Source organism: Salmo salar, chromosome ssa12 (assembly GCF_905237065.1).
Source record: "Salmo salar chromosome ssa12, Ssal_v3.1, whole genome shotgun sequence".
NCBI lineage: Eukaryota > Metazoa > Chordata > Actinopteri > Salmoniformes > Salmonidae > Salmo > Salmo salar.
Genome location: NC_059453.1, coordinates 56,361,733 through 56,374,817, shown reverse-complemented (window position 1 = coordinate 56,374,817; position 13,085 = coordinate 56,361,733). Strand labels below are relative to the sequence as shown.

General features: G+C 42.2%; 1 protein-coding gene across 1 annotated transcript in view; it reads left to right on the top strand.

Moving 5' to 3' along the window:
• The window catches only part of LOC106565330 (receptor-type tyrosine-protein phosphatase gamma), a 305,168-nt gene that overhangs the window by 280,643 nt on the left and 11,440 nt on the right, over positions 1–13,085 (top strand). Inside the window, exons 15-18 of the mRNA XM_014132317.2 lie at positions 5,260–5,351; positions 9,858–9,954; positions 10,855–10,937; positions 12,726–12,860. Of these exons, the coding sequence (XP_013987792.1) occupies positions 5,260–5,351; positions 9,858–9,954; positions 10,855–10,937; positions 12,726–12,860 (407 nt within the window). The remainder of the gene's footprint in view (positions 1–5,259; positions 5,352–9,857; positions 9,955–10,854; positions 10,938–12,725; positions 12,861–13,085) is intronic.

The following is a 13,085-nucleotide window of genomic DNA, read 5'->3' as shown; positions in this document are numbered from 1 at the left end:
CGAGCATAATATGAAGCAAGTGAGCGGAGACCGCTTCGCTCTATCCAATCAGGGCAGCAGGATCAATGTACAGTCCGCCCTTTTATTTGCAGACAGGCAAACTATCCAGTTGAGTTATTTAGAGCACGGGGCATGATCTTGAGGAGGAGGATGAAGCTAGTGAGCATTAGAAATCTTGTCTGTATCATTTCAGGTCGTCCCGACTGGGGAAGCATTACAAATGTTAGTGCTAGCTGTTCGGTCTGAAACAGATTCACAAATCATGGGAATGTGTTGCGCTATGAAGAGTTTTCTTCCTTCGAGGCACGTGTTGCTAGGCAAAACTTGCCTTGGCAGGCCTGCTCCCTCCGTGGCTAAAGCCAGTGTGAGAAACATGCTAACAAATGTTTATGCTATGAAACTAAATAAATACTCCGCTCTGACCCACAGCACCTATTTGCTAGATTCATTATAGTGTTGTTGGACAAAGCAAGGAAAGTGAACATCGAAATGTGATGTAATTGTATTTGAATTTGCAGCTGTTGTTGGTAAGAAATGAATTTGCTAGCTTCTGACATGACTTAATGCTTCTATAATGAAAACAGTTGATGGGTTACTAAAAAGTCTCTATCTATTGATTGGTAGAAGCTATTCCTAATGTGTTTTCAGATTTGAAAAATAGAGAAGTAGAGATTTCATACACTCTAAGTTTTTGTCTGACCTGTTGGGGGAGTGGTCAAAACAGCAGTTATTTGGTAAAAGTTGGGGGAAAAAAGCACTTTTTAATAGCAGAGAAGGAGACGAAGATGTCATACCATAGAACGTTTTGTCTAACTTGTTGGGAAAGTGCAAATTTTGGGGGGAGAAAGGCAAAGTGGTCAAAGTAGCTGATTTGTGTCAGAAGTTGCTGCGTGGTTGCATTTACAGTGAATGGAAAGTTGGAAGTGATGATGTCACAATGGGACCTTTAGAATGTTGAGGAAATCCCATGAAAGTGGATGGAGGACAAAATAACACAAAAATGTATAACTTAAAGTATAAAACATATCAGAACGTTGTATGTCCTGACCAGTCTACACATTTTCAAGTTTGACAGGCATTTATTTTGCTTCGCAAGTCCCACCTAACTATTTAGGAGTCTAAATGCTGTGAGAGTATGTTCATCCTGGTTCTCCATCCCTCTCGATATTATTCCGGAAAATGATTCACTGTTCTCTCTAGCTATCTCGTGTACATTGTTGTCACTTTGAAGCTGAGCCGTTCCATGTGGTTAAGTCTTGTTGAGACAAGTTATTCAATATCTGTTCTCTGCTCAGATTTAACATCTCTGATCCCTCTGGACAAGTGTAGACTAGACTGAGCATTTCATCTGAATGATCAGTAACCATATGTAAGGAAGTCAACGGAGAGGAAGAACAAAGTCATCTGACTGGAAAACTAGCTCTGATATGCTCCCATGTGGTCTCATCATGGTGGATTTGATCATTTAGACTCACTAATTCAGTGAAAACTAGTGTCAATGTTTTATTTTTTATTTTTTTATTGAACCTTTATTTTGACAGGGAGTCATTCTGAGACCAAAGACTATTTTTCAGATGAGCCCTGTAATTGCAAAAATATACACATATTACAAAAAGCAAAACAGATATACAAAACACAATCAAAGAAAATAAACTTCAGTAAAAATGTCATCAATCAGCTGTCTGAATATCCCTAGAGGCACCAAAACATCCACTTCTAGAGAGTTTTGGAGATTATTCCACAAGTAAGGGGCAAAACAACTCAAATCTTGAACTTTGTCAGTCATTATATGCTAATGTTCTTGAAGATAGGATACATAGTGTTAGTCCAATACTTTTGATTGGGCCAATCTACCTCTGTTTTAGCTTGATTAAGTCTTCACTCAGCCACTCAACTACTCAGTGCATGTACAGGCGCTTGTGACTGCTCTATTAGGGGTGATATGAGAGGGTTCTTCTCTGGGAGAGACTTCAGAGCCCAGTTTACTGGCAGCTAGTCAATAAGAAGGCTGTGGCGTGCGTAGTGCATACCGTTCCTTTAAGAGAGCAGAGAGACTCTTCGGGACTAAGGCATGACAGCCCATTTCCAAGCTCTGATGGTTCACTTAAAGAATACAGCTGATGTCTGTATTGACTCCATCCATTCTGTTTTTATTGTCTCCCTCCTCTCTCTCTCTCTCTCTCTCTCGCTCTCTCTTTCTCTCTCACATGTGCTCTCTCTGGAGACGAATTGCTTCTTTTCTGTACCGGCAAGTCTGTATACCAGCTCAGAGAACAGAGTGTTAAGTGGGTGTTGAGGTTTACGAGTGGGCTTTATAGAACAGTGATTGTTTTACAGCTTCTGAAATGCTAAATCCATCCCCCCACAGGAAGGTTATGTGACAGCGGTTTAATTAGGAAGAGAACGGGCAGAAGGAGAGGGGGCTGCTGATCTGGTGTATTTGCGTGCATACACGTGCATACATCTTCATTCCCTCTTTCATCATATCCCTTCTTGTTAGATTCTCTTCTGAATAAAGAGATGCAGAATGTGTGCACATCTGCATAGGTTTAGCAAATCCAAATTGGCCCATAGTATTTTAATCAACTCCATTGATTAGTTTACAAATGTAAGACAGTTGACAAATGAAGTGAGTCAGGGAATTGCCTGCCTGCCAGTGGTCCCATCTGTGTATTGGCTGTAATATGGATGTAATAACACACACCCGCACCAGCAGACAAACCCAGCAGCTGGTTGCTCTTTCCTGAACACACACACACACACTTTGTCCTGATGGCTCTTTCTGTGTGACAGTGGCCACCTCATCCCCATCACATCCCCTCGCTAATGGGTAATTTGGGACTGATGTGGCTCATCTGACACAGATGCCACCACCTCTAAACACCCACATTAGACAATTATGGCTTTGTCCGCTTGTCTCGCTGTGGTGTGGTGTCATTCCCACCGCTCTGTGTGACATGGCTAATATGTGTTCTTCACAACATAAACTACAACAAAACTAGCTGCATCCCCAGAATGATTATTTTTTATCTGTAAGGATGTCAGTGGGACATTTCATGTGTGACTCGTGTGCTAATCATTTCATTACTACTGGGGTTGTTACTAGTCTCAGTGGGATGCTGTGTGGAATTTTCTGATTTAAGACCAGTTTCATGGACAGGGATGACCTGATCCTAGATCAGCACTCCTACTTTGTCCCCATATACAGTATGTTGTTCTCTGAAAGTGTCTGTGGGGGAGGCAGTGAACACATGGCAGGTTGCTGGTTAATTTATCACGCGGTGCCACACTAGTGGAGAGCAGTGGCACGTTGTACTGTACCTCTGAGAGATAGATACAGGCTGAGGGGACGTCAATATACTTGGCCTTTCATTAGTCAGTCTGAAATATGGAAGATGTTGCAAACATAATGTTATTTACAGTGCATTCGGAAAGTATTCAGACCCTTTGACTTTTTCCTAATTTTGTTACGTTACAGCCTTATTCTAAAATGGATTGAATTTAAAAAAATCCTCATCAATCTATATACAATACCTCATAATGACAAAGCAAAAACAGGTTTTTAGAAACAGATACCTTATTTACATAAGTATTCAGACCTTTTGCTATGAGACTTGAAATTGAGCTCAGGTGCATCCTTTTCCATTGATCATCCTTGAGATGTTCTTACAACTTGATTGGAGTCCACCTGTGGTAAATTCAATTGATTGGACATGATTTGGAAAGGCACACAACTGTCTATTAAAGGTCCCACAGTTGACAGTGCATGTCAGAGAAAAACAAGCCATGAGGTCAAAGGAATTGTCCGTAGAGCTTCAAGACAGGATTGTATCGAGGTACAGATCTGGGGAAGGGTACCAAAAAATGTCTGCAGCATTGAAGGTCACCAAGAATACAGTCCCCTCCATCATTCTTAAATGGAAGAAGTTTGGAACCACCAAGACTGTCCTAGAGCTGGCCGCCCATCCAAACTGAGCTTATCGGGGAGAAGGACCTTGGTCAACGGGGTGACCAAGAACCTGATGGTCACTCTGACAGAGCTCTAGAGTTCCTCTGTGGAGATGGGAGAACCTTCCAGATGGGACAACCATCTCTGCAGCACTCCACCAATCAGGCCTTTATGGTGGAGTGGCCAGACGGAAGCCACTCCTCAGTAAAAGGCACATGACAGCCCATGTGGAGTTTGCCAAAAGGCACCTAAAGACTCTCAGACCATGAGAAACAAGATTCTCTGATCTGATGAAAAAAAGATTGAGCTTTTTGACCTGAATGCCAAGCGTCACGTCTGGAGGAAACCTGGCACCATCCCTACGGTGAAGTATGGTGGTGGCAGCATCATGCTGTGGGGACATTTTTTAGCGGCAGGGCCTGGGATACTAGTCAGGATCGAGAGAAAGATGAACGGAGCAAAGTACAGAGAGATCCTTGTCGAAAACCTGCTCCAGAGCACTCAGGACCTCAGACTGGAGTGAAGGTTCACCTTCCAACAGGACAACGGCCCTAAGCACACAACCAAGACAACGTAGGAGTGGCTTCGAGACAAGTTTCTGAATGTCATTGAGTGGCCCAGCCAGAGCCTGGACTTGAACCCGATCGAACATCTTTGGAGAGAGCTGAAAATAGCTGTGCAGGAACGCTCCCCATCCAACCTGACAAAGCTTGAGAGGATCTGAAGAGAAGAATGGGAGAAACTCCCCAAATACAGGTGTGACAAGCTTGTAGCTTCATACCCAAGAAGACTTGTGGCTGTAGTCGCTGCCAAAGGTGCTTCAACAAAGTACTAAGTAATTAGCAAAATGTATAAAAAAACAGATTTCGCTTTGTCATTATGGGATATTGTGTGTAGATTGATTGGGGCGAAAACGATTTAATCAATTTTAGAATTGACAAAATGTGGATAAAGTCAACGGGGTCTGAATACTTTCCGAAGGCACTGTATATTCTGCAAGCTCGTCACACAGTCATGCTATAAAACACACATTCACTCTTTTTTCTCTCTCTCCTCCCTCTCCTCTCCTCACTTTCTCTCTTTTCTCTCTCTTTTCTCTCTCTGCTCTCCTCTCTCTCTCTGCACTCTCTCTATTCTCTCTCTCTCTCTCTGCTCTCTCTCTATTCTCTCTCTCTCTCTCTGCTCTCTCTCTTTCTCTTCTCCCTCTCACACACACATACGGGCACACACAGGAACACCGTCACCCACATATGTCACCCACATATGTCACCCACATACATCTCTCTAAGTGTGATATGTCTTCCCTACAGATGACATGGACGCCATCCCCGTCAGGCAGTTAATCAAACACATCATGGAGCTCTACTCCAACAACCTGCACGGCTTCTCTGAGGAGTTTGAGGTAGGAAACACAACACAGACTTTCTCTCTCAGCCTTTCTAATATTGTTGAGGTGTGATAAGTAGGCTGCCTCTCGAATGAAGAGGAGTGTGTGTGTGTGTCTAGATGTGTGTCTGATTATTCTCATATGTCTGGTGTATGTTGTCTGTTGGGGTGTACATTACTGTCTATGGCTGTGTGAACATTACGAAGTGTGTGTGTGTGTGTGTGTGTGCGTGTGCGTGTGTGCGTGTGTGTGTGTGTGTGTGTGTGTTGTGGAGCAGATGGCTGAGTGTGAGGAAGGTTAATTAACAAAGGGTCTAGTTGCTGGTTGACTGGACAGGAACACACTGTCTCTGTGACCGGGTTGAGGCACAAGGCTAACACACTTCCACCAAGAGGCCCTTGTCAAATTGGGGTTATCCAGTGGGGTGAAGGTGAACATACATTATTCATACTAGGTCATTCAAACAGAGATCACACATGCAGCCACATGGTGCTGGACTAGCTGTGACAGATATGTGTAGAAATCCCACCTCTAATAAAAACCCAGTACGTACTTATCATGCACAGTACCAGTCAAAACTTTGGACACACCTACTTATTCCAGGGTTATTCTTTATTTTACTATTTTATACATTGTATAATAATAGTGAACACATTAACACTATGAAATAACACATATGGAATCATGTAGTAACCAACAAAGTGTTAAACAAATCTAAATATTTTTGAGATTCTTCAAAGTAGCCACCCTTTGCCTTGATGACAGCTTTGCACACTCTTAGCATTATCTCAACTAGCTTCATGAAGTAGTTACCTGGAATGCATTTCAATTAACAGGTGTGCCTTCTTAGAAGTTAATTTGTGGAATTTCTTTCAATCTTAATGCGTTTGAGCCAATCAGTGGTGTTGTGACAAGGTAGGGCTGGTACACAGAAGATAGCCCTATTTGCTAAAAGACCAAGTCCATATTATGGCAATAACAGCTCAAATAAGCTAAGAGAAATGGCAGTCCATCATTACTTTAACCTGTCTGGGCGAGGTGGGAGGTTTGCGTCCCACGCTAGTCAACAGCCAGTGGAATCGCGTCGCGCGAAATACAAATACCTCATAAATGCTATAATTTCAATTTCTCAAACATATGACTATTTTACACCATTTTATAGATGCACCTCTCCTGAATCGAACCACGTTGTCCGATTTCAAAAAGGCTTTACAGTAAAAGCAAAACATTAGATTATGTTAGGAGAGTACCCTGCCAAAAATAATCACACTGCCATTTTCAAAGCAACTAGCATGCATCACAAATACCCAAAACACAGCTAAATTCAGCACTAACCTTTGACAATCTTCATCAGATGACACTCCCAGGACATCATGTTACACAATACATGCATTTTTTGTTCGATAAAGTTCATATTTATATATAAAAACAGCATTTTACATCGGCGCGTGACGTTCAGAAAATATTTTCCCTCAAATGCTTCCGGTGGATCAGCGCTACAATTTACAAAATTACTATTCGAAAACATTGGTAAAATATAATATTGTCATTCAAAGAATTATAGATAAACATCTTGTGAATGTAACCGCATTGCCAGATTTAAAAATAACTTTACTGGGAAATCACACTTTGCAATAAATGAGGTGCTATGCTCAGAAAAATAGGCTAGGCGATACAGGTTAGTGCCATCTTGGACTCATCTAAAATCAAATATGCTATTGTAAATATTCCCTTACCTTTGATTATCTTCATCAGAAGGCACTTCCAGGAATCCCAGGTCCACAACAGATGTAGTTTTGTTCGAAAAAGTTAATAATTTATGTCCCAGTAGCTTCTTCTTGTTAGCGCGTTCCGAAGGCTACTCAAAATGTACGAAGCGCGCGGGACTTGTCGTCACGAATGTGCAAATAAAATGTATTTACGTTCGTTCAAACATGTCAAACGTTGTATAACATAAATCTTTAGGGCCTTTTTCAATCAGAACTTCAATAATATTCAAGGCGGACGATTGCATTGTCTTACAAAACGTTTCGGAACGAGAGAGTACCCACGGGCATGCGCATCATAGTAGTAATGGCCCTCCCTCTATGACAAACTTTCCAGGCCTCTCGGTCGGTCAGTTTTTACAGGAGAAGACTCAAACCACTTTGTAAAGACTGTTGACATCTAGTGGAAGCCTTAGGAAGTGCTAAATGAATCCTAACTCACGGTGTGTTTCATAGGCAAAGGCTTGAAAGTGATTCCACAAATCAGATTTCCACTTCCTGTTAGGATTTGTCTCAAGGTTTTGACTGCCATATGAGTTCTGTTATACTCACAGACACCATTCAAACAGTTTTAGAAACTTCAGAGTGTTTTTTATCCAAATCGACTAATTATATGCATATTCTCGTTTCTGGGTATGAGTAGTAACAAGTTTAAATCAGGTATGTTTTTTATCCGGCCGTGAAAATACTGCCCCTGTCCCAAACAGGTTATTAAGACATGAAGGTCAGTCAATGTGGAACATTTCAAGCACTTTGAAAGTTTCTTCAAGTGTAGTCGCAAAAACCATCAATCACTATGATGAAACTGGCTCACATGAGGACCGCCACATGAAAGGAAGACCCAGCGTTACCTCTGCTGCAGAGGATAAGTTCATTAGAGTGAACTGCACCTCAGATTGCAGCCCAAATAAATACTTCACAGAGTTCAAGTAACAGACACATCTCAACATCAACTGTTCAGAGGAGACTGCGTGAAACAGGCCTTTATGGTCAAATTGCTGCAAAGAAACCACTACTAAAGGACACCTATAATAAGAAGAGACTTACTTGGGCCAATGGACATTAGGCTGGTGGAATTCTGTCCTTTGGTCTGATGAGTCCAAATTTGAGATTTTTGGTTCCAACCGCCGTGACGCAGAGTAGGTGAATGGATGATCTCCGCATGTGTGGTTCCCACAGTGAAGCATGGAAGAGGAGGTGTGATGATGTGGGGGTGCTTCGCTGGTGACACTGTCAGCAATTTATTTTGAATTCAAGGCACTCTTAACCAGCATTGCTACCACAGCATTCTGCAGCGATATGCCATCCCATCTGGTTTGCGCTTAGTGGGACTATCATTTGTTTTTCAACAGGACAATGACCCAAAACACACCTCCAGGCTGTGTAAGGGCTATTTGACCAAGAAGGAGAGTGATGGAGTGCTGCATCAGATGACCTGGCATCCACATTCACCAGACCTCCACCCAATTGAGATGGTTTAGGATGAGTTGGACCGCAGAGTGCAGGAAAAGCAGCCAACAAGTGCTCAGCATATGTAGGAACTCCTTCAAGACTGTTGGAAAAGCATTCCTCATGAAGCTGGTTGAGAGAATGCCAAGAGTGTGCAAAGCTGTCATCAAGGCAAAGGGTGGCTACTTTGAAGAATCTCAAATAAAATGTATATTGATTTGTTTAACACTTTGTTGGTTACTACATAATTCCATATGTGTTATTTCATAGTTTTGATGTCTTAACTATTGTTCTACAATGTAGAAAATAGTAAATATAAAGAAAAACCCTTGAATGAGTAGATGTGTCTAACCTTTGACTGGTACTGTATGTCATGCATTTCAAGCATATCATTGAACTGAAAAATACTGTTTAGAAACTGTTGGATTCGAAATTGAGATATTAAAGAGATGATGGATCAGACACATAGTATATTAAGGAGTGAGATCTGTAGAAAGACAGAGTTGCTGGGAATGTGCTGGGTGGACAGGAGGAGATCAAAGGATTGCTATAGGGGAGACAGATGGACATCTGTTGTCACGATCGTGAGAAGAGACGGACCAAGGCGCAGCGTGATTGGAGTTCCACATCTTTATTATAGTGAAACTTAAACAAACCAAGAAACAAACAACGACCGTGAAGTACCGTAGTGCTACATGCACTCACTCAAAACAATATCCCACAAAGCAGGTGGGAGAAAGGGCTTCCTAAATATTATCCCCAATTAGAGGCAACGATTACCAGCTGCCTCTAATTGGGAACCATACAAACCAGCAACATAGAAAATAAATGACTAGAACACCCCCCTAGTCACGCTCTGACCTAAACACCATAGAGAGCCGAGGGCTAGGCGAAGGAGGGGATGAGGTCATGAGGTGAGGTCAGATCCCCTGTAAAGGTTTACTACCATTTTCCTGTGGAACCATAAGATGTAAGGATTGGAGAAAAGGAGGAGTGTCTTAAGGGGAATATATATACCTGTGATGGGAGAAGTGTTGGGTGGTCTGAATTACAGCTGTACAGATTCTTTGGGAAGAATTCAACTTGGTTATAGCTTCTCTAGTGTTCGTGAGTTACTTACTCTGAAAAATAAGAACCGAACAAAACAAATAATTTTAGATAGAGGGTTTATTTATATATGATAATTGTTTAATCTCTTCACATAACTGACCACACTATAACTATGACCACTCACCCCCCTCTCTCCCTTTCTCACCCACCTCCCTCCCCCTTTGCGCTCTCTCTCTCTTTCTCTTTCTCTCTCTAGGAGGTCCAGCGCTGTACGGTGGACCTGAAGATCACAGCAGAACATTCCAATCACCCTGACAACAAGCACAAAAACAGATACATCAACATCGTGGCCTGTAAGTCCACTATGTTGTACACTCAAAACAACACTGACAGCCTGTTAGTTTCAAGATTTATTAGTTGTAGGTACGGGATACACATGGTATAGATCATCCAATAGAATGCTTACTTGCAGGTTCCTTCTCGACAATGCAACAACAACAATAAAAGATAACAATAGGAACATGAAGTAAATAACACAGTAGAATAGAATAAACATAATTAGCATATCAGGTTTGAAGGTAAGATCCAGATGCAGACTGTGTCGAAGTAACAATGTTTATTATGGCAACAGGGAAGGCAAACGACAGGTCAAGGCAGGCAGGGGTCGATAACCAGAGTAGTGGTTGGTAATCCAGAGGTGGGGCAAAGGTACAGGACGGCAGGCAGGCTCAGGGTCAAGAGCAGGCAGAGTGGTCAGGCGGGCGGGCTCAGAGACGGGACAGGCAAGGGTCAAAACCAGGAGGGCGAGAAAAAGAGAGACTGAGGAGAAGCAGGAGCTGAGACGAAAAACGCTGGTTGATTTGACAAACAAGACAAACTGGCAACAGACAAACAGAGAACACAGGTATAAATACACGGGGGAAAATGGAGAAGATGGGCGACACCTGGAGGGGGGTGGAGACAATCACAACAACAGGTGAAACAGATCAGGGTGGGGGGGGGATTAGGGTGCAATTGTTTAAATGGTGCTGTATTTAGCAATCATAATAGGAGTTTGGTATCAGCAGTTGTGATGTGCGTGTCTGTGCGTGCTAAGGTGCTGAGAATCCGAGGTGGTCAGTCCAGTTTAAGTGTTCAACAGTCTGATTGCTTGTAGAAACTATCTTTGAGCCTGTTGATATCAGACCTCATGCTCATGTGACGTTAACAAGGCAATGCAGAATGAGGCTAACATTCCTTTTCTATGTTGACAGATGATCACAGTAGGGTGAAGTTACGACCCTTGACTGGAAAAGATGCCAAACACAGTGACTTCATCAACGCTAACTATGTAGATGTAAGTCAACAAATTGATGTATTGAGTACCTTTTATCTGTCTTTATGTGTGCTCAATGTTCTCTCTGTCATTATACAGTTGAAGTTGGAAGTTTACATACACTTAGGTTGGAATAATTAAAACTTGTTTTTCAACCACTTCACAAATGTCTTGTTAACAAACTATAGTTTTGGCAAGTCGGTAATGATATCAACTTGTGCATGTAATTTTTCCAACAATTTTTTACAGACAGATTATTTCACTTATATTTCACTGTATCACAATTCCAGTGGGTCAGAGGTTTACATACACTAAGTTGACTGTGCCTTTAAACAGCTTGGAAAATTCCAGAAAATGATGTCATGGCTTTATAAGCTTCTGATAGGCTAATTGACATCATTTGAGTCAATTGGAGGTGTACGTGTGGATGTATTTCAAGGCCTACCTTCAAAAGTGCCTCTTTGCTTGACATCATGGGAAAATCATAAGAAATCAGCCAAGACTTCAGAAAGAAATTGTAGACCTCCACAAGTCTGGTTCATCCTTGGCAGCAATTTCCAAGCGCCTGAAGGTACCATGTTCATCTGTACAAACTATAGTACACATGTATAAACACCATGGGACCACACAGCCGTCATACCGCTCAGGAAGGAGACGCGTTGTGTCTCCTAGAGATGAACATACTTTGGTGCGAAAAGTGCAAATCAATCCCAGAACAACAGCAAAGGACCTTGTGAAGATACTGGGGGAAACAGGTACAAAAGTATCTATATCCACAGTAAAATAAGTCCTATATCGACATAACCTGAAAGGCCGCTCAGCAAGGAAGAAGCCACTGCTCCAAAACCTCCATTAAAAAAGCCATTCTACGGTTTGCAACTGCACATGGGGACCAAGATCGTACTTTTTGGAGAAATGTCCTCTGGTCTGATGAAACAAAAATAGAACTGTTTGGCCATAACGACCATCGTTATGTTTGGAGGAAAAAGGGGGAGGCTTGCAAGCCGAAGAACATCATCCCAACCGTGAAGCACAGGGGTGGCAGCATCATGTTGTGGGGGTGCTTTGCTGCAGGAGGGACTGGTGCACTTCACAAAATAGATGGCGTCATGAGGCAGGAAAATTATGTGGATATATTGAAGCAACATTAAGACATCAGTCAGGAAGTTGAAGCTTGGTTGCAAATGGGTCTTCCAACTGGACAAGACCTCAAGCATACTTCTAAAGTTGTGGCAAAATGGCTTAAGAACAACAAAGTCAAGGTATTGGAGTGGCCATCACAAAGCCCTGACCTCAATCCTATCGAAAATGTGTGGGCAGAACTGAAAAAATGTGTGTGAGCATGGAGGCCTACAAACCTGACTCAGTTACACCAGCTCTGTCAGGAGGAATAGGCCAAAATTCACTCAACATATTGTGGGGAGCTTGTGGAAGGCAAGCCGAAACGTTTGACCCAAGTTAAACACTTTAAAGGCAATGCTACCAAATACTAATTGAGTGTATGTAAACTTCTGACCCACTGGGAATGAGATGAAAGAAATAAAAGCTGAAATAAATCATTCTCTCTACTATTATTCTGACATTTCACATGATTAAAATAAAGTGGTGATCCTAACTGACCTAAAACAGGGAATTTTTATTAGGATTAAATGTCAGGAATTGTGAAAAACTGAGTTTGAATGCATTTGGCTTTGGTGTATGTAAACTTCCAACTTCAACAGTTTTTTGTCTAGTACTCACCCTATGTGTACTTGCACTCTGTGTGAGTGTACCACTGTTACTGCCCCCCCCCCCATTACCTCTCAACAGGGTTACAACAGTCCCAAGGCCTACATCGCAGCCCAGGGCCCTCTCAAGTCCACTTTCGAGGACTTCTGGAGGATGGTGTGGGAACAGAACACTGGTATCATCGTCATGATCACTAACCTGGTAGAGAAAGGAAGGGTAGGTGGCCTCCCTCTGGCATTCACAGTATTTTGATTGTAGGTGTTACTGTTGTCTTTTCACAGTAGAATCCTTGAGCAGACTAGGTGAAAAATGTTGATGAGCCCTTGAGCAAGGCACTTAACCCTAATTGCTCCTGTAAGTCGCTCTAGATAAAAATGTGTACCGTAATTTCCGGACTATTAAGCATACCTGAATATAAGCCGCACCCACTGAATTAAAAAA